Source organism: Trachurus trachurus (assembly GCF_905171665.1).
Source record: "Trachurus trachurus genome assembly, chromosome: 22".
Taxonomy (NCBI): Eukaryota; Metazoa; Chordata; class Actinopteri; order Carangiformes; family Carangidae; genus Trachurus; species Trachurus trachurus.
The window spans coordinates 8,702,276-8,723,260 of NC_139907.1; the positions used below are offsets into that span (position 1 = coordinate 8,702,276).

The 20,985-nt window shown below is 43.0% G+C and overlaps 2 protein-coding genes across 5 annotated transcripts in view; both read right to left on the bottom strand.

The window, feature by feature from the left end:
• Positions 1 to 6,325, bottom strand: part of sptb (spectrin, beta, erythrocytic) — a 44,995-nt gene extending 38,670 nt beyond the window's left edge. For 2 of the 4 annotated variants that reach the window (XM_083998375.1, XM_083998378.1), the window contains exons 1-2: positions 6,018 to 6,325; positions 1,770 to 1,834 (exon numbers count right to left, since the gene is read on the bottom strand). The gene's annotated coding sequence lies outside the window, so the exon portion shown is untranslated. Of the gene's footprint in view, positions 1 to 1,769; positions 1,838 to 6,017 lie in introns of all 4 variants that reach the window. The other 2 variants (XM_083998376.1, XM_083998377.1) reach the window with 2 other exon arrangements.
• Positions 6,326 to 7,464: 1,139 nt separating this feature from the next.
• LOC311006092 (stAR-related lipid transfer protein 9-like) lies at positions 7,465 to 17,789 on the bottom strand. The gene is made up of 11 exons (XM_083998755.1): positions 15,251 to 17,789; positions 14,414 to 14,605; positions 14,127 to 14,310; positions 13,570 to 13,716; positions 13,304 to 13,403; positions 12,911 to 13,077; positions 12,698 to 12,762; positions 12,304 to 12,506; positions 11,125 to 11,204; positions 10,561 to 10,719; positions 7,465 to 9,714 (listed from the first exon to the last, which is right to left on the bottom strand). Exons 1-11 carry the CDS (start codon positions 17,599 to 17,601, stop codon positions 9,613 to 9,615), a joined length of 3,750 nt encoding a protein of 1,249 aa, XP_083854881.1. The 5' UTR covers positions 17,602 to 17,789; the 3' UTR covers positions 7,465 to 9,612.
• Positions 17,790 to 20,985: the final 3,196 nt, after the last annotated feature.

The window sequence follows — 20,985 nt, forward strand, 5'->3', positions numbered from 1 at the left end:
AAAGTGCAGCTTTCTCTGGAAGTATAGGAACATTATCTGACTGTGGGTTTATTTTTTTACGTTATTTGGGTGTTAAGTTTCATTTTGTAAATCCCAGTGAGGAGGAGCAGCATCTATGCCTGGCACCGGAATTTAATCTTGGCAATTTGGGCAAAGCTACGTGATCTCAGCAGCAGCACAGGTATATTTTTAAACAGAAATCTCACCTATCAGAGCCGTCACACACTGGCCCCACCAGCTCCATTTTGTGTGTGTGTGTGTGTGTGTGTCGCTTTGCTCAACCGTCACCCTGCAGTGTGTCTGTGTATTCTTTGCATGGAATGGCGGGTTGAAGGGTAACCACTCTGATAGCTCTATCTGGGTGCAGCATAGCTCTCTTATCATGTCACACAGAGCAGAGTAGGGGGGGGTAACCCCTCTGCACTGCAGAATATGACGAAACCGCCTTCTTTTGAATGATGCCGCTCACGTAGTTTGAACTGTGAGGGGATGTGTGTGCGTGTGTGTCTGTGCGTTACTCCAGTAATCTATTACGCACAATTCTGAGATCTGAACAAGAGCCTGACCTGAGTATTTGACTCCACTACAACACAGAGGAAAGAATCAAAGTTTAGGTACTTTGCAGATTCAGATTTTAACCAATTATAATGAGCATTTAAAAGATGTTATAATGTGAATTGTTATAAAGTAAATTCCCAAACCCATCCGTATCTGCACACGCCTCCCAACATTCAAGACCATGCTCAAAACTCACCTTTTTAAATTAGCTTTGAATATATAATTTTTGTGTGTTTTATACTGTTTTATTGCTGAATTCCACTCTGACTTTGCTCTATTTTATGATTTTTAAAGTGTAAAGTGTAAAGTGTCTTTGAGCATCTGTAAAAGCGCTTACAAATATGAATTATATGTCTAAATTATAAATTAGACAACAAAAGAGATTTAAAAACACTTAATAACAGAGCCACTGTACAGTAAGTTCACACTGTGTAGTGAGAAATTCATTTATTCATTTTTCCAACGCTGGATAATTTGTCCTAGTCACATAGTTAATTTACTTTGGTTCATTTACTTAAGTGAATCATCTGAAGACATCTCTGTGAGTTCATGACACTAAACTAATAAAAGACAATAGCCCAATATATTTTGTTGAGTCTAACGCGTGGGAGCAGTCTATTCATTTCTCTACATAAAAAGTTCATCTCTACGACAATGTTGACATTAAAATCTTTGTTTACATCAGAGAGAACCTGATACGCAACACTACAACGATCCCTTCCCTCAGTGCAAGTAGTTACATATCCAATAACAAACAGAGAGCTGCAATAAAAAATCTGCCCATGAAAACAGTATCAACAATGAACTGCGCTTACTGTAAATTCATAAGTATATTTCAAAGCAGAGGGCGGTGGACCACACTCACTGTTTACTGGAGTTATGACACCAATTAGTGAACTTGGCTGAAAGAGGAATAAAGAGATGAGCCAACTAGAACTTCAAAATCAAAACTAATCAAATCACCTGTTCAACAGTCAGACAACAAACAGAGGATTTTTTTTTCATCGATTTGTCTGCAGGTAACTGGTAAAGCGCTGGTTGAGCTCATATGCAGTTGTTATAGTCTTGTAACAGAGTTTACAGAGAGACTAACTGAGATAACCACGCTTTACAGCCGTGGTGGATAGAAAAGCTTTAAACCATGAGGTGAGTGGAACAGAACAGCAGTGGAGAGACCAGAGAGAGAGATTCTGCACCAGGCACTGACTCACCAAGACTGGACAGCTGAAGTCTGGGGAAAGGTACCGTATAGCGCTGCTCTGCTGAATCTGGACTTCTGCTGAGACACACACAGATGGTCGGGTCAGAATTTGGCATTGGCAGCGTGAAAGCACGGACCCAACCTGCCTTTGTTTCGACAGCCCAGAGCTGCTGGTGGGGGTAATGGTGTGGGGAATGTGGGGAAGGTGCTTGGGCCGCTTAATAACAATCGATCATATTTTGAATCTAAGTATTGATGCTGATGGTATGCATCCCCTTTATAGCCACAATTTACCATCTGCTAATGGCTCCTTCCAGCAGGATAATGCACTGTCACAAAGCAAAAGTCTGAGTCACTGGATCTGGATCCAGTTAGAAAACCCTTTGAGATGTGTTAGAATGGGGCGCTGACAGCATGAATGCTTCCAACATCTTGTGAATTAATGAGAAACTGAGGCTGTTTTGGGAGTTAATAGCCTGTACTTAGTAAAAAATGTATGACATGAAGTCACAGGCAGCGTGGCTACACAGGGTGTTTGTCCAGTGCCTTCAGAGAAGAGGCCCTCGGTGATGCACAATGATGGCATCCTACAGGTGTCCCTCCTCCTCCTGCTCAGTATCAGCCCTCTGCAGACGGCCGTTATCGGCGCGGGGACGCTCCACCCACCACTGGGGATCCCCTTATCACCTCACACACAACCTGGACTGACTGAAACGTACTGCTATACCGCACGCTCAAGCCGCACAAAACCCCTCTTTACACACTTTCTCCCCGTATCCACAAGCCGTCAGCCGTTCACAAAACCCATAAGTCTCTAATCGTGTCTGAGGACCGACGGCTCGACTTGGCTGCCAAACACCAACCGCAGCAAATTAAGTGTGTTGAGCTGAGACGTTGTGCACTCAGTCTGTGATACTGTAGTTAGTTGTCTCCATTTAGAGCGGTATAAAAACAAGATGGCCTCCTGCTTATAGACAGCGCTGTGACAGAAAGGTCACGAGTTCGCCTTGCCTGCCACGGCAACTGTGTGTCTGTCAATAGCCGAGTAGTATCCTCTTGTGGTGGTGTCCTTGAGCGGGAGAGGCAGAACTCCTACATACCTGCCCCCTCCCACAGACAGAGGGTCACGGCTCTCCACTCTGAGTCCGTACAATGTACAAGAAGCAAGTAAAAACTCTGAAGTGCAGTGAGGGGTTACAACACTACCTGTGTGTGACTGGAGCTGAGTTTTGGTTGAACTCATCATTCTCAACCCTTGATACAGATTCAGATCTCTCATATCATGATTTCAAGTTTCCATAATAGCTGCAATTACAATAATAGCTACTCTTATTGGTTACTTATTTCTCTACTAATGACTTAATCTGTCAACGGTCTAATAATGGAAGATGCTAACAGGTCTGTGAGGTCAACATGCAACACATGCTCACAATAACAATGTTATTTGCAATGCATGTCAGAAATAGACCCAAAATACTACACATTTGAGGCTTTGTACAGGAACCAAAGTATTGAACTCATTTGACTTTTGACCCGACGGTGTCAGACGTTAGGAGTGATCATAGTGTCTGTATGAAAGGTTATGCCAATCCTCCGACCCAGCAGATGTTGAGTTAAGTTTTGACCTGAGAGAGGAAATGTCAGAGGAGCATCAGAGTCAGTAGGAGCCGTCCTCTGGGGACCAGGAATCTGTCCAGGGTGCAGAGCTATTCCAATGGACGGATAAAGACTGGAGGGGATGGACAGAGTGGTGGACTGACTAACACTGCTAAAAAGACAAGCTCCCAGAGCCAAGGTCCTTATAATGATATAAAACAGAGGGAAAAGTGGTGAATATGCTGCATTTTCCCCTCATTTAATAACTTCAAACAATAGAGTGATGAAAATTTTGCGGGTTCATTTTCTGCAGCTTGATCGACATATATAGTGTTTCAACACAAAGTTAGAGGAGTTTGAGTTTTGCAAAACTAAATGATGTAAACGCATAACTCATAGTGTCACTATTGCAGTGCATAGGGGATAATTTGATATGAGGTTAATTCAGGTAACATTCGAAATCTTCTATTGGCTCTACTGATAAGACAAGATGATATAAGGCTTTGGAACCACTTGCATTTCTTTCCATCCCCTGCTGTAGATAAAGTCCTCAGCACATGGTCCAGTGAACGCAGCATTAATATTTTTTCTTTTTATAGCTGCACATTGTGACTTGACAAGTAAGACATTCTGGATAATTTCTCAAAAGTAGTAAAATGTCAAGACGGATGATAAAAATGTCAGCTGAGATTTCTCTTCATATCCAAGTATTTCTTGACCTTAGGGAGGAGAAATAAAACATTCCACATTTTCTTTCTGCTGGAAATTACAACGACGACGCCACGGGAGCTTTGATTTGTGTGGATGCAGATCTGCACGATCGCCTCTGTTGCACTTTGGGAGAATGGTTAAAAGGTGTGAATGAGATTTTTAACACATTTGCTGAGTTGACGTTCTCTGAAGCCGACAGCACAATGCCTTGTTTATGACGTGTGAAAACAAACTTTGATTATGACCTTTCCTGCTTTTGATTTTAATTGACTGCACCCACCGCCCACCCCACCCCTCTCTTTGTTGTGAGTGCAGAACTACATTATAAACAAATATGTACAACGTAAACATCAAATCAGCGCCTGAGGTGAATAATAACCCCGGCTACTGTGCACCCAGCTGGAAGCAAACTCCACGCTGATGCCTGCAGTGTACTCTGAGCAGCACAACACATTAGTTGGCTCGCAGCGAGCACGTTATTCTAAATAGCGTGGAGTCGGATGGAGGGGGATGAAACAAGAGAAGGGTGTGGTCAAGATGTGTGACCCACACAGTCTGTTTGAAACTGAAGCAGCAAGCGGACTGAGGAGAGGAAGGCCTGAGGTGCAGCAGACTGAATCTGAGATATAAACATGAGAGATCGATGTGGAGGAAGAGGAGGAGGAGGAGGAGGAGGAAGAGGGAGGTGGTTACTTCCCTGACAGACTCGACTTTCTCCTCAAACTGGCAAAATCAACACCAAATTACCTCTTAGTCATGAATTTTAACAAGAAACACAGCATGGGGGAACATTTAGTGTAAAAACAGTGTTTAGCATAATCCATACTGTGCATTGATTTTGTAAACAAGCTGTGTAAAAAAAAAAAAAAAAAAAAATTCCTTTGTTTTGGCTGCAACAATATTGTGCCTGATCTGCGTGAGAGACCTGATAGTAAACTATTCCTGGAGTGTGTTTACACAAAAGTTCCTGCTGGGTCCAGACACAGCGACACACTCACACTTGTCCTTTTAAGGGGAATAAAGGAGGACGTCTGTGCCTGAACGGGGGACTTTTCATTTTTCAAAGCCAAGCGCACTGTTTTCGATCAAGGGAGCAACATGTAACGCAGGGAGAGGGAGATAAAGAGAGAAAACATGCACCAGTGTGAAGTACTGTGGGTTAGATTAACACCAGAGGAGGAGTGTATAACCAAGTGTATTGACTCACTCTTTACTCAAGTGTCTCCACTTTATGTGGGTAAAAACATTTCCCTCTCAAATAGACACATATAGCCTACTTTATATATACTTTTACTCTATCTATATTACAGATTATGTATAAAAGTGGTTAAAACTGCTACTTGACGAGAGAACATGCACTGTTCAACAAAATAATATACTGACAGGGGCCCATTTCTAAGGATTTTGAAATAGAGTTTAACAAAAATAGTGATCTTTATATATTTATTTACAACTTTTGATTATACTTTTGAGTATTTTTATTTTGCCCCTTTAAGTTACAGATTGGAAAAAAATGCTCCTGGCCAAGTAACTTTTGGAGAGCGCACTTTCTTTTCCAAGCGCAGTGGCGTCATTGTGCGCAGGTTTTGCGTGGCGCCTCCCTGCTCAGAGATAACACACTGAAAGGTGTCGCTTAATTAAAACAGATAAAGGCTCGTTTTTTGAGAACAGGCCTCATTTGTCATTTGAATACTCAGAGAAACCTATACCGCTTTTTAAAAATCTACGTACGTCACAGTTGAACATGGCAGCAGCCTGGTTCTGCTGCTGCTCCAACAGGTGGTTTGGAGGAAACTTGTTGTAACTCTCAACTACAAACAACGGTAAACAACAGTAGCGTTAATGGAATGAGCTGCGTCCACCAGTGACCGCTGACAGCAACTATTTGGCCAAAGATCAATAATTTCATTTAACAATGGCGCCATTAGCTCTGCCGTCAATTTACACTTACTTTGCCTTCTGGATGTTGTCCTATGTCCTGTCCTGTCCTGTCCTGTCCTCAGAGTGTTTATGTTGAGTCTTCTCCCTGCCAGTGAACCAATTATAATCCCATTGAAGCAGCAGCAGCAGCAGCGCGGACGAGAGAGAGGGTCTCCACGGCGCGAGGAGGGCACGGGGAAGGGAAAGGGGCTGAAGGCGCCGCGCGCTCCACGGTCATTCCCGAAAGCCTGCAGCGACTGACCCACCCCGCCGGGTTAAAAATAAAAAAAAGTGGGCGCATCCAGTACATGATCTGTGGTGCGCGCGCGGGGGGACGGACATTCCTGACAAGAGCTGGTGACTCTAAATGGCAGAGGCACTTGTGATCTCCTGTACAACCCCCCCCTCTGCGACACCCCACCCCACCCCAACACCGCTCCACCCCGGCCGGGCTCTAATCGCACACACAACCACCAACACCACCCACCCACACACAGAGACCCTCTCAGAAATGTCACCTCTGTGTGTGTCTGTGTGTGTGTCACTTACATGCCGGGGAGGACAGCAGAGGCCTGGACACGGACACGGAGAGAGGACATGGAGAGGAAGGATGTCCATCACAGGTACTGCCATACAGAAAGAAAACACCTGCAGACAAAACACTAACAAACACTTAACTTTAACTGCCCTATGGCTTTTATAGGCATAAACAAGTTGTAACACACTGTTATAGGGAGATTATGATACAAGGACATTCAAGTGTTTCCCCTGAGAAAGCATAAATATTATTTTAACTGTAGTACTCTTTTCTCTTGTTGTCATTCATAACTTGTTGGTTCTGAAGCTGTTCACAGAAAGAAGTCTATTGTTGATAAGTTATATTGCAGCTCACATCACAGGTAGTGAAATTAAATTGTGTTACATAATTTGGTTTAAAAACAAATGAAATGACATTGCTTTCGTTTCTTGAGTTTTACATTAACAAAAGTTCAATGTATCCATTATGTGAGTTTAATCTGATGTAATTTGTAAGTAAAAAACTTTTAAAATTGATCAAAAGTAACAGTCTGTAAGTGTGAACCTACTGAATCAACATGTGGGTATAACTGGACATTATGTAAAGTAAGTACTAACACAAAAAAGAGAAATTTCAATCAAGATATTATTCCACAAAATGTTTTCTACATTTAACAAAAATAGCCAACTTCCTGAATGCTAATTATAGCTAATTGTAATTCGAAAATTATGCCTAAAACCATAAACTGTCTTCCTTAGTAAGATTCAGCTCTTGTGTTGACATCTGCATCAGTTCCTTACAAAAACAATTGGGAGAAAAAAACTAGTAACAAAAACAAAAAACAAACAAAACGATTCATTTAGAAATATGTATTGTATTTATATAAAAAAATGGCCAAAACAAGTAACATCTTATTAGCCACACAAAGCAGTTTATAATAATATACATTTACAACACATTAACAACATAAATAACAACACTTTTTACACAATGAATGACACACATACAAAAGACATAAGTACAAAAGTTGTCTTTGCGTTCCTTCACTCTGACTCTTCAGTATCTGCGTCTCTTTCTCTTTGGTTCCCTCGGGAACGTCTTTAGTGTCAAACTGAGCGCTGCAGCTGCAGAGCCCCAAACACTCCTGAACCCTCAACTACTGTAAATAATATGGCTTCATATCAGGACACAGCTGACCCAGCTTTGACTGAGAGCAGTCCAGCCTTTGATCAGCGACTGCATAGTCTCAACACTGTACAAAACAAAAGCAAAATCATTTCTTTTTTTTAATATGTAACATTAATAAATGCATAAACAGTTTTGTGCAAGCAGCTGTAAACACAGCACCACGCTTTGCTCATGAAAGACAACTATAAAACACATTCAACAGCATTTCAAACGCAAGGCAGAAGGAACAAAAATAAATACAATAGACTTCAGAAAAAAAAGTGAGAACAGGAGCCCTTAAAACTCAGCTTATGCAGATTTGCAGTACCATGAAGTACTTGAGAAAAAAAAAGGGAGGTGAGATGTCTGGGTCAGCTACAGAGCATAATCCCTGAAGCTGGTATCTTGCTCAAGGATACCTCAGCAGGGCAGATAGCTTCAAGCTACGACCTTTTGTTGAAAGTCAATCTGCCTATTTGCCTTTTGACTTATTCAATCCAAAAGGTCTGTGACTTTCCAACATGTACTGTAGTCACCGTTTTGCTACAAAAAACTGTCTTTAGATTAGATTTTTCTGCAGAGAGAGAGAGAGCTGCTATGTGATTCCAATATGCCGTGACCACACTGATAAATACAGATAAAAACAGCCTTCGACTGAATAAATAATTATTTGAATTGCTTCAATACACCACCTTATTATCCGATTCATAGATCAGGGACTGTACAAAAAATCTACATTAATTTAAGAGGTAGTGAGGTGAGCTGAACGCTATGTTTCGTTTTCTCAAAAAGTAAGGCACCCCCCGCAGGGTTACTGATGTTTTCTTTGAAGTCTCCTCTGGACTTGAAAACACTGCAACAACCTCCCTGTAACGTGTCAAAATAATATACTAGTTTAAAAGTAGGACTGCTATTTGAATCTTATACCTGAATTTAAATCTTCATATCAACTTCGATGTGCACCAAGAAATGCATATAAATAAATTAGGCACTGATAAGAGTCAAAACTGTGAATCTATGCATGATAAGAGAAAGCTCGAATAAAATATTAATCTGGAATGAGAAAAATCAAAGTCCCTCTACTGCACTACGAAAAAGTAAGACAAGACTACTTTACCTCAAGTCAAAATGAAAATCACTACGCCTTGCAACTTCTCTGACCCACCTCTTTTCTCTAATCATTTTTGTACAGTCCCTTCTATATATTTGCTTTCCCCCTTTCTGCTGAAAAAACTGTCGAAAGACATTTCAAGTTTGGTTTCTGCAGAATTAATGTCATTGAGTGGTTAAAATATGCAGTGTCTGGGGAAATGAGTACAGTATTTATAAGGGATGAATAATATTGGAAAGATTTCCTTCATATGTTTGGAAGTGGTTTAACCCATTACTTCAGCTGTTACTTTTTTGCATTAAATATATATCTGTTGACGAGCTCTTAAACTTCATCTTGAATGCTCTCTCTGGCTACATTGTTGACCTTAAAGTTGACATATTTGGATCTCCATGTCTCAGTGTCATAGGAATCATAAGACACTTTATTGCTAACAGGCTTTTAGGAAGTTAAATAGCTGGTACTTAACAGGCTATGACAGAATTATCATTTCGTCAAATGAAGAAATGATGATACTGTCCAAACCTACATGCAAATCTTAGACGTCTACTCAGTCTTTGGTAATATAGGATTATGATTGTAATGCTTTCATGTACATATACAAGTATAAAAAAATACAGTTTCAATATCTTATTATAAAAAAATACCTTCATACAAAAGATGAGCTGCATCGACTTTCTAACTGGGAATCAAAAATGTAACAGTGCTTGAAATAGAAAAAGTCAAGTAAATGAAATTCAGGTGCAAATTCAAAAGACAGACAAACTCCATGCTGGAGAGAGATCAGTCTAAGTGCTCACTGCTAATGTGTCTTTCACGTGTCCGCTGGATTTAGGAAGCGAGGAAAACGTCAAGATCAGCGATGACGGCTGCCTGTCGTCTGGCAACCGTGTTCAGGAGGCGGGCAGGGAAAGATGGAGTTCCTAGGTCCACCTGAAGGAGAGGAAAAAGGCTGAGTAACAGAATAATACAGTGAAGACAAACATCATTTATATTCTGTATCGCCTGCCAGCCCTAATTCATATGGATGAATCCAGATCCGAGGTGGAAGTAAATAAATCTCACTTACAAAGTGCGACATCGAAGTTGAGTTTTAAACCACTTGTGACAAAATATAGACATCAAATCACTAGAATAGATTACAGAGTAGAGCGTATACCAACATTTTGTCCAATTTTAACAGATGATTAGATGTTGCATCACCAGAACTTTTCTCACAGCTGTGCCGCTGTTTATTTGCTTATTTTTGGTTTATTTTATTGACTCCCCATTAGGTTCTGCCTCAGCAGCTGCTAATCTTCCCGGGGTTTAGTCGTTCCAACAATACACATCAACTCATTACTTTCAAGCCCACTTCATTAAGATCAAGCAGCCTGCCAATGGCAAACCATAAAGTCGTCTTGCCGGACAGCTGCCCACACTGGGCCACTCCAATTTGACAATTTATTTTAAATTAAAATCTGGGCTGATTACAGCGCTGGAAACCGTAGGCGTTATAATTAAACTACAGGTGAAGCCACTTGGTTTTAAATCCTTCACAGTAAAAATCTGCATTTTTATTGTGGTGGTTGGCCAGAAGTGGTCCTGTGTCAGAGGCATTTCACACATGATTTGTGACCGAGGAATTGTACACATTCACACCCACACGCTACCTTTATCCATCAGAGGGGGTTTTTCAGTGATCAAAAATGTCTGTGGTTTAGCTGGCAGCTGAAATATGGTGAGCGTAACACGTCTATGAGGCAGACGGCCAATTAGTGTATAGAAACTACGACTCACCTGCAGCAGGTAGGTGACCCTGGTGACTTCTTTTCCACTACGTCTAATTGGCTGAAGGATCCAACAACTGGGCATCATTTCCCCTCGGACAGCATCGACGCTTGGACGAGGCAGAGACTCCTCAAACACCGACTGCATTGCCAGCACGCAGAGGCCACCCTGAGGCGGAGAGAGAGGGAGAGAGAGAGAGAGAGAGAGGGGGGAAAATCCATCAATAAAGCAGGCAGCGCAGCCTTTTGATCAGCTGAGAGCCAACTGTACACTGACATCCAACTGATAACCAACAGCTGAGACGGTTTCTTCCACACCCACTGGCTCAGGGGCAGTATTATTTATGCTTTGTATTGCTTCTGTTTTGCATTTTGTGAATGAAAAACATTGTGTCCTTATTAATTTCAAAAGACAGCATTGTCCAGTCCAGGCTTGGTGGCACTTTAATGACAACAAATCCAAGTTTCCTCCTTCCAAGTTAGGTGTGACTCTACTGGAGACGAAGGCGACTAACAGTAATCACCAGCAGGAGTGGAGCATCTGGGTGATTGTGCAGCAGTGCTTAGTGCTTACCTGTCTGGACTCGGTGCTGATGCAGCAGAAGTCCCGCGGCTGGCTGAGGTGGCAGGTGGACGGATCTGTTAGGATGTAGACTAAACAGAAATACAGAGAGAAGACGTCAGCCTGGTCAACAGAACTTTACTGCTTAACAAGGTTGGAGAGCGACCTTCCACGGTCAGCAAAAAAAAAAAAAAGGCAACGTTTCCTGCATTTATAACATGATATGATGAATGACCCTAATAAACAAACTTTGTAACAGTCTGAGAGATTTGAACAGAGCTGTGTAGAAGCAACAGAGGCCTGATGATGTTGCAAATGTAAAAAAAATGAAATAAAAAGCAACATACTGCAGGTGTGAAAATGGAGTTGGTCATGCAATAGAATAAACTTGTCAGTGATGAATGAGACTGTGCTGTACTGTACTATAGATAGTTAATGGCTGCACATGCATAATTTGAAGTGAATGCAGTTGCAGGGTCCATTAATACCTTACAAAAATATAAACAGTTTTGCAGCAAAGACAAAAATACAACTGCTTTTCATTTTTGTTTTTCTGCAAAAACTCAAATATTTTGTGCAAGGTCACTTCTTCCATTACATCAGCTCGAATAACAAATAAAGAAGACTCATCAGCATCTCATGAATGACTTCACTGGTGAGTCGATTATTTCACTATATAATTTCATCAGAATTTAAATTTCAAATCCTTCACTTTATTGAAACTTCTAATGTGAATGTAAATAAATAAGTGTGGCCCAAGTTAAAGTACACAACTCATTAATACATGTTCACTTCTTCCTGCATGCAAAGCACACTCTTTCATAATGTAACTCCACATGGCTATTTCAACACTTTATAGTTTGTACTTACAAAATATCTAATACATATCTATCTAATAAATGTCTAATAACTTGAAACTGACAAACACTCTTATCAATGCCACTTTTTCTGATGTGCACAGGGCCCATCTTGTGCTGTTTTAAGCTTTAATTTGGATTCTTTTATGGATGAAAATGAAACTGTGGTTTAAGAGTTTGAAGTGAGTTTAAAAGTATAATGTGGCATGAAAACAGAAATGAATGCATGTTAGAGAATTACTTCAGACTTGTCATGTTTCACTACTACTATTAACTATGATAATTAATGAAAACCAAGCGAAGATATTAGACTAAGCCAAGATGTTTAGCTCACCCAGCTGAGTGCTGTCATCTAGTGGTCGTGTCCAGACAGAACGAACTGACTGATTATACATGTGGCTCTTCGACAGCTGACAGACCACGCTCCATAAGCTGTCCAGGGGTCTGTCCAGCTCCCCAGACCCCAAGAACCCATGGACGGATGGGGTGGAGCAGGGTTTATAGTAAGCCTGGATACCTCGTTCTTCTCCTTGGTACCTAGATACACAAACAAATACATTGGTAAACCGAATGAAGGTTGTGATTTTGAAGGACAGAAGTAAAACCTTTGGAGGAACATATTCTTTTATTAATAAGGATGACTGAAGAGGATGTGAATGGACAGATCCCATGCCTCTGGTTTTAAAAGAAAACAGATAGTGTGTTTGGGATTAAATGACTGATTTCACCTCCAGCCTGCTGAGGACTTGCCCATCACCAGGTTGGTCAAATCTCCTGCAGAAGCCAGTCGTACCTGTGGGGGAACAAATGCATTATTAAATCAGATAAAAAATGTCTGCAAGCGAAGATTACATACATGAAGAATTGTTAAGATAAAAACTGGATGATTGTTTGTGTTGGATCTACAAAGGGTTTTTTGGGGGGAAAATCTGAAGTATTACCTCAGCTAGCGCTCGCCCGAGGAGAGTAGATGTGATATCCTGATAGGTTGTGGATATGGAAGAGGAGGAGCCAAAGGAGGCGGTGCGTTGACGTACACAAGTGGGCGGAGATGGAGTTGAGGTCACCTGAGGCTCAAACACTGTGACAGATGGCTCAGGGCAGACATCTAATGAGACACATGGATGTTAGGAGACAGGTTAAATACAGAGAGTGTAGAGGGGAATTTAGTGAAAACCACTGACAGACATGGGCTAAATTACTTTGGAGACCATTTCAAAATCTGGAACAATACACTACATTTCTACACTACAATCCAGAAAACTTAAGCTTGGTTTGGCTTGTTGTTTTGCACATATCTGTTTGGGTTTTATGAATTGCTGTCCAGTCCTCACCCTGGGCAGAGAGCCAAACTCTCTGTGACTTCACACTTTGAGGACCACATATAGGAGGACGTGTCCTGACCTTCAGCCCTTCATCCTGCAGCCCTGTGGTCTGAACAAAAACAGAAGCAATGATACAACTGGCCAGTGTTCATCCAAACAAACACACAGGTGAGATAGTTACAGGAAATCATCCAAAACATTCTTTTTGCATTCCTTAATTTTCTACACGTTCTTATATTTTAAGTAATTCAAATGTAATGTATTATTGTACCAACCTGTCCAGGCATTTCTGGTCTGTCACTGTGCTGTAGCTGGAGAGTGTTGCCACTGTTGTACCCTGACGTGGGTCCAGAGGAAAGACTCAGGCTGGATCCAGTGCACAAGGTGCTGTTACTGATCCTTGTCCGATGCCTCAGGTCATCCTGCCCGACACACAGATGGAGACAACAAATGAAAAGACCTGCAATACTAATTATCAAATCTATCTTAAGATGAAACAGTTTGCATTTTATCAGTTCAACAATTTTGATAATCAAGTTGTCATTCAAGCAATTAATCAAAGAAAAGAACAACATTTGTTGGTTCAACTTGTCAAATCTGAGAATAAGCTGTTTTTCTCTTTTTTATGTTTCTAAATGAAATATCTTGAAGTTGTCCAACTATTTCAAGACACAAAAACAATTGATAAATTAGATTAATAAATTGTTGTTAGTTGCTATACTGCCACAGAGTGCTCTTTCTGACACTGTCTGAACCAAAACTTTAGTCTGAACTAAGGTGTTGGGACACTTGGATGAAATAATTATGATTCTGCAGTGCCACACAAACTGACCCTCACTTCCTGAGACAGCGCCTGCTGCTGAAGCCTCCTCTTCTCCTGCTCGGTCCTCTCTCGCAGTCGCTCTCGTGCCTTCGCAATCTCTGTCCTGGCTTCTTCCCGGGCTCGGCCGTAGTCACGCAACAGCTGCTCAATGTCAGATGGGTACTGGCCCTCTCCACGTGGAGGGTTTGGTGCTCTGTCGCAGAGATGATTCAGCAAAAACTTAGTAAAATGTTTTTATATAAACAGTATTTTCTACATTTAAAAACGTTTATATATCAAGGTTAAACAATTCTCACCTGGTGCTTTCTATCACCTCTTGGCGGAGCTGTTGCAGGTAGTCTTTACTGCGACTGGTCACCTTGGAGGATGAAGCAGCCTGTTGAGGAGAGGGGCGAGGATGTTTGCTGGGACTCAGGCTGCGAGCTCTGCGGTAAGTCTGCAGCCGCTCCTCCCTCTGCTGCCTCAAACCCTCAATACTCCGACGGTGTCTGAGACAGAAAATACAATAAACCCAGTGAGGTCAAAGAGGAGGCTTTTAGTCAGTTTTGCAATATCTTTTGGTCACTTTGGTCACAAAACAGTAACAAGCTGGGCATGGCTCAATAACAGGAAAATCAAGACAGGTTCAGTGCAGTAGCATTTTTCTGAGTCGATAACTGTATAGCTTACAGGAATTTTAATGTCAACAGCTTTTTTCTTGAATCTTGTTTACTGTTCTTGTTTAATTAGCTTACTTTTATGTAGTTACCAGTCTTCCTGTGGTATAAAATATGTCTTTAGTATCAAAAACTGTCAGCTACTGAAAGCTGGCATTAAATACTTGACCGGATTTGAGCCTTGTTTAGTGTACAGTGTCTTACTGCTGCCTATTAGAGCAGTGAGTGAATCAAAACAGTGAAATTGTGGGGTGGACAGTTGGAGAATAAGCTGAAAGCCGGGGAGAGCTTCAGGTGACACATTGTTTTCACATCATAATTCGACACACAGTTATTGAATAATAAAAATGTAGATTACAGCCTGTTTATGACAGCATTAGACATAATGCATTGAGGCGTGGGCTGTATTGTTGAAGAGAAAAAAGAAAACCCAGCCCTGATTAGTGTTAGACTTTATAACATTGTGTATGTCCTTACCGATCATAGAGCTGCTGTTTGGTGGGAGCAGAGGTCGGTGGCTCCGGCTCTTCTCTGGACCGCGGGGACAACATCTTTAACAGTGTGTCCGTCTCTCCCAGCCCATAATGCAGCTTGGCCTCCGTCAGCTCCACAGTCAGAGGTGTTGGGTTCATGCTGAGGCTGACCGATGCCATCACCTGCTCTCTCTCCTGCCGCAGCCTCTCTATCTCTCTCGCCCTTCTGTCGCTCTGCGCCACGGACTCCACATTTGAACCGTAACTTTCCACCTCGCCCCACTCGCCGCAGTTTCTGCTCTTGTCGATGGCGGAGCGTTTAGATCTTTGGTTGTTGTCGATGCCTGACCAGTTGGTGAACTTATTGTGCATGGGCAGGTCTTCTGGGGTTATCCGCCGGTCTCGACACGGGTACGCGCTGGTGTCGGGTTCGATGTTCACGAGGATATCCGTGTTGCACTCGCTGGGCGCCAGTGACACCATGTCATCCTCTTGAAGTTGAACAGTCCTGTTGCTGAGCGGTGATGGGTCGTAGGAATCGGTGTAATAATCCACAGAATTAACTGCAGGTCTTGTATAGACTGATGTGTCTCCAATTGTGGCTTTAGCTTGATGATTGTGCGTATTATTCTGTCTTAATATGGGAGAAACGTGGTTGTGTAACGTTAAACCTTTTGTGGATGTAGTAGGTCTCAGTTGCGGAGAGGTCACCTGCCATTTTGAACCGTTACGATGGTCGTCTTTGTCTTTGTGGATGACATTTCTCCTGTCGGTGTCTGCAAATCTATCCACTGATGAACGAGAGCATTTATCGGATCCTTTAGGGCTCGAACAACTCATCTCGCTCACCCTCCCGAGGGAGATAGATTCTGACTGACAAGAGGAAACATCGCACTCCGGTGTGAATATCTGATCATCGTTTGAGACAGATGTGCGCGCTGACTGCTTGCTGCAAGGCACAGACAGGTCGTCTCCCACAGAGCCCTGCTGTATTTTCCCACCCATATACTTCAAAGAACATAGTGGTGGTGGTTTTCCTTTCTGTTTCATAGTTAACCTGGCTCCCACAGTCAGAATGGGAGATGATGCACGATCTTTGTATGTCGCTTGTTTCTTTGAATGAGGCGACGGGTCGTTTCTTACAGACGAGTTGTGATTTTCTTGGGGGACATTTCTTGGCGATCTCTGTGTGATTTCAGATATTGGAACATTTTTATGGCACGGTGCCTCCGAGGTGTTTTGTTTTGAGCCTCTAGAAGACGCAGATCTTACACGTTTTTGACATTCAGCTGCACTTTTTACAGGAGGTGTTCTCAGAGTGGTGTTTTCTGATTGTGAGGCAGCACAGGCATCAGGCAACTTCAGCTCAGCCGCCGTGTTAGTTTTAGTTTTAACCTCGCAGTGCACATCCTTGTCCTTGGACACGCTGACAGCCTCAGAGCCGATCACTTTGACTATCACGTTGACCTCATGGGGTCTGGACTTTTCACTGGGTGAGTGATCAACACTGACTTCATTCTCTGCTGCTTCCGTCTGGATCCCAACGTCCACGGCTGTTTGAGTGGAGCAGTCTCTCCGAGAGCAGTCGCTGGACTCGCTGTAAGAGATGCTGACATTTGACAGGTTGACGCTCCTCCTCGGACTGGCCCGGCGAGCTTCGCTTGTTCTCATTCCCTGGACGTCTCCCAGCAGGTTCGAGGTGCTGCTGATTAACTTGGACAGGTGAGCCGACATGCTTTCCATGCTGGCCCACGTAGGACATTCTTTAGTAAAATTTACCGTTCGAAGCCCGCGCCCAGTTTGGGTGCCATGTTCACACGTCTTCTTCCTTTGGGTGCCTGTTTTGCTGCTTTTGTGACCCTCTTGTTCAGACGAGTAGACATACATCATTTCATCCACATGACTGGAGCTTTTGCCAAAACCACCAGGAGGGCTGTTACTTGAAGAACTGCCGCTCACTGTCAGATTGGCTAAATTGTGAATCTCAACGGACGTCTGTTGACAAGGCGTAGGCTGAGGCGTTTGGCCTGTTTGCTCCTTGTAATCCTCCATACTGCTAAGGGTGCTGGAGAGCCCTTTGTTGGTGGCGTAAGTGCTGAGATGGGAATTGAAAGGAGAGTTCTGCCCATTCAAACCATTGTCAACGCTGCAGCATCTTGTCATTCCCTTTTCACCGCTGTTTAAAAGCGGAGATTTGCAGGAGAGGTCGGCAGCGCTCCCAAACGACGGGGTCTTGTAACAGTGCTGGTTTGAGTCATTGTCTTGCCACTGGTGAACAAAAGGATTGATGTCACTTGAGGCAAAATGCATGGGGGAGTCCTGGGATTTCAGTGTTTGCTGTAGTTCATTTTTCATCGCATGCGGAAAGATATTTTCCACATTTGTCTTTTCTGGGATAGCCTGAGGGGGTGAGGAACGTCTTTTTTGGTTGTAATCTCTACTAAACCTAACCTCACTTTTGTGGGAAGTCCCAAAGGAAGACGACTTAATATTAGTTTTGTTAACTGACAATGGCACAGAAGCATCTGCATTGTTACTTGTAGCCTGTCTAACCTCTTGTTTAGCATCACTGTGGGTGGAAAGCTTCACCCATTTAGATGAGAGTCGACTGTGATGCACTCTGGATGTTTTATCATCCTCCTCATCCTCGTCGGATGACTTAAAAGAGGAATCGGAGGAAGAGGAAGGACGGGTCTGGATCTTAGACCTTCTCAGCCTCTTTGACTTGGCCTTTTTAGCCACAAGAGCAGAATTACCTTGTGTACCACCAGGTGTGTTTAAATCGCCCTCTCTGGACATGACAGATCCACAACAACTTGTATTTCTGACACCATGTCCCTGTGGTATTTGGTTTAGAGGCTGCATGGAACCAGAAACAAATGTTTCATATTTCAATTGAGAAAATATCTCTGGGGCCTGTGTGTCAGCCTGGCAGGTTGATGTCTCTTTGTCATTTTTCATCACACAGTTTACTTTGCCATCAACCTGAGTGTGTTTGTCATATTTGCTCTGTGAAATTGATGGATTGTGACACCCGTTGTAATTCATATTGACCACACAAGTCTGAGCCAAATTATTTGAATGGGTTTGTGTACGGCTAAACCGATCCTGTGCTGCAACGGACATTTTACTTCCTGTTGTGGCCCCTGTTTCACCATTTCCATCACAGCCAGGAGCAACTGCAATCTCCATCACAGAGGTATTCTCATCAAAGGATGTATTCTGGTCGCTGTTACGATTGAGCGGTTTGAATTGAAGACTTCCCCCATCAGATATGAATTTTGTGGCCCCAGATGTGTCAGGACTACACTGGAGATGCTGCTCAGTCATCTGTGGTGAGCGCTGTTTGTATGAACAATTGTCTTTATCTTTAAGACTGGATGCGGCTCCCAAACGGATGGGCTCTACACAGCTGCATCCAACTTTTATATCTCCAGTGACAAAATGTGATTCATGGTGTATTTGGTGAAGCTGCGGGTTATCTGGATCCACAGCAGGGGCAACACAAGAGGTCTGGTTGTCAACTCTATTTGAGCGGATATCATTTAAAGTTGAATCAAGACGGAAAGTTACTTTTTGTTTGCCTATATCATTCATTTTTTGAGATAAAGCATTTTTCTCCACAATGCTTCCTGGAAAATCAATACATCGTCTTCCAGATGTGGGCTCACTGGTTACAGACAAACTAACTGCTGTTGCCAGGTGCTCAGTCTCTCCATGGCCGTTATACGTCAGATCTGATTGGATGTTGTTGGAAGTATTTTGGCCAACACCTTCATCGTTCACTGGTTTGTTTGAGGTCTCATCAGAAAAGTTAAGATCAGTCGTTTGAGTTGCTTCGGTTGATTTAAGCAGTTTGCTGTCATGGCTGGTCCTTAATTCAGCTGGTGTGTCTGATGCCAGGCGCACACTTTTGTCCACGGTGGCTTTGATTGTCCTTTCCGCTGAGGCGTGTCCACTGAGGTTTGTTCCTTCTTTCACTGGATTTTTCCTTTCATCCCTCTGCTCTTTTTCTGTCGGTGTATTTTTCTCACTATTGCAGCCAAAATGACATGCAGCCGATGCTAAGGCATTCAAGCTTTGACTCCTGCTTGTCCGGTCATCATCACTGTCAGTCAATGACAATCTCACATGCTCTTTCATCATTTCTGAGATTCTCAGGTCAATTGCACTACAAATGGCTTCAGACCTGCGTATGTGTTTTCTATTTCCTTGATGTTTTCTGGGGTTATCAATTTTGAACTCTCCTCCTTTTGTTTCCACAACGACTGCTTTTGTTGTTACATTTTCCCTCTCAACCATATTTCTGTCTCCCACTGAGGAGCCACTCTGAGAGGTTTTGTCAACATTTTTAAGCTCACAGTTAGACTCCTCAAAGACTTGTCCAAGTTTCCAGCTCAGGGGATCAGAAACTGGCGATGCCACTGAAGCCACTTTGTCCTCTCTAATGCTGCCATCAGCACAAGCGGAATCGGATCCATGGCTGTCAGTTTCCACGACAGACTGCTCTGCTTTAGAGCCGCTTCTGTTGTTGTTGTCATCGGGCCAAATGTGACCCTCGCTGCCAACTGTTGTCGAACAGAAAGTTACCAACTCTCTGCTGTTGCTCCTTTTTGGAATTTTCAGACTGCCCATGAAAGCATCCTGTTGCTCTTTGTTCCTCTTCCTGGAATTTTTACCAGCTGATTTAACAAGCTCCTGCTGTAGTGCAACATACTGCTCAGCGCCTTTGGTTTCATCCCATGCAAGTGATACATCTTTGGTATTCTGACACTCGTGCTGATGTGCATCATTAAGCTTTTCTTTTCCATCTAGACTGCATAGTAATTCATCGTCAGCGGACAGTTTAAAGGCACTCAAAGCTTCAGACATCTTATTAAGCACCTGGCCTTGGTTAGCACGAGTTGTAACTGATTGACAACCTGTGGTGCAGATTTCAGGGTCAGAGGACATAGCGACATCCACAGTGACTGTATCAGGTGCATCTGGAAACACCTGAAGCAGGTTTGCTGCTGCTGGTTGAGTGGGGGAAATGTTAGTGTGTGACAAAGTTGTCTGATCTGAGGTGGTTGAAGATGCTGGACTTTTGTTGTTGTTGCTGCTGTTGTCTAGAGAATCTATAATTGTATTTTCCACATGTTCTGATTGTTGCCCTTGTTGATCCCCGTCTTCCTGGTCCCATGAGACCGGGGAATCTTCTGGTGTTGTTAGAGCATCCCCTGATGCCAAGAGTCTATGCTCCTGCACTGTCACATTGACACCCTCAGTGCTGGTGCATGTTGAGCTGCAGCCTCTATATCCACTCTGGGAGTCTGACAGGTTCATACTGGTCGGACTGGAACTGCTGCAGGTGCTGCTGCTGCTATCCACCTGTCTGAGAATCATTTTTCTTTGGAGTGATAGCGACTCTCTGTGAATCCTGGGACTGTCCGCCGCATCGGTGGATGACCAGGCGTCGGTGAGTGCTAGCAGGTTCTCTGGCTCCCTCACACTGCAGCTGCTCAGTGAGCGTGGACTGCTGGTTGAAGTGGTTTGCATGTTCCCAAAGTCTTCAGTCAATTCGTGCACAGTGTCTGTTCCTCTGGAATATGCTGCTAATTGACTTTGCGACAAAAGTTGTGACTTTGTTGCACCAGTTTCCCCTTTGTTTGCAGATTTTGGGGAACTTTGGTGGCTCCAGTCGGCCGCTGCAGGGATTACATGGGGCTTCTGTGAGCTTTCCAAGTCTAAACTGTTCTG

Coding starts and splice junctions, on each gene's coding strand:
- LOC311006092 (XM_083998755.1), bottom strand. CDS start 17,601: ATGAAAAATGAACTACAGCAAACACTGAAATCCCAGGACTCCCCCATG. Junction 14,311..14,413: donor GAGGTGATAGAAAGCACCAG/GTGAGAATTGTT, acceptor TCTCTGCGACAG/AGCACCAAACCCTCCACGTG. Junction 12,763..12,910: donor TCGGGCGAGCGCTAGCTGAG/GTAATACTTCAG, acceptor GTTCCCCCACAG/GTACGACTGGCTTCTGCAGG.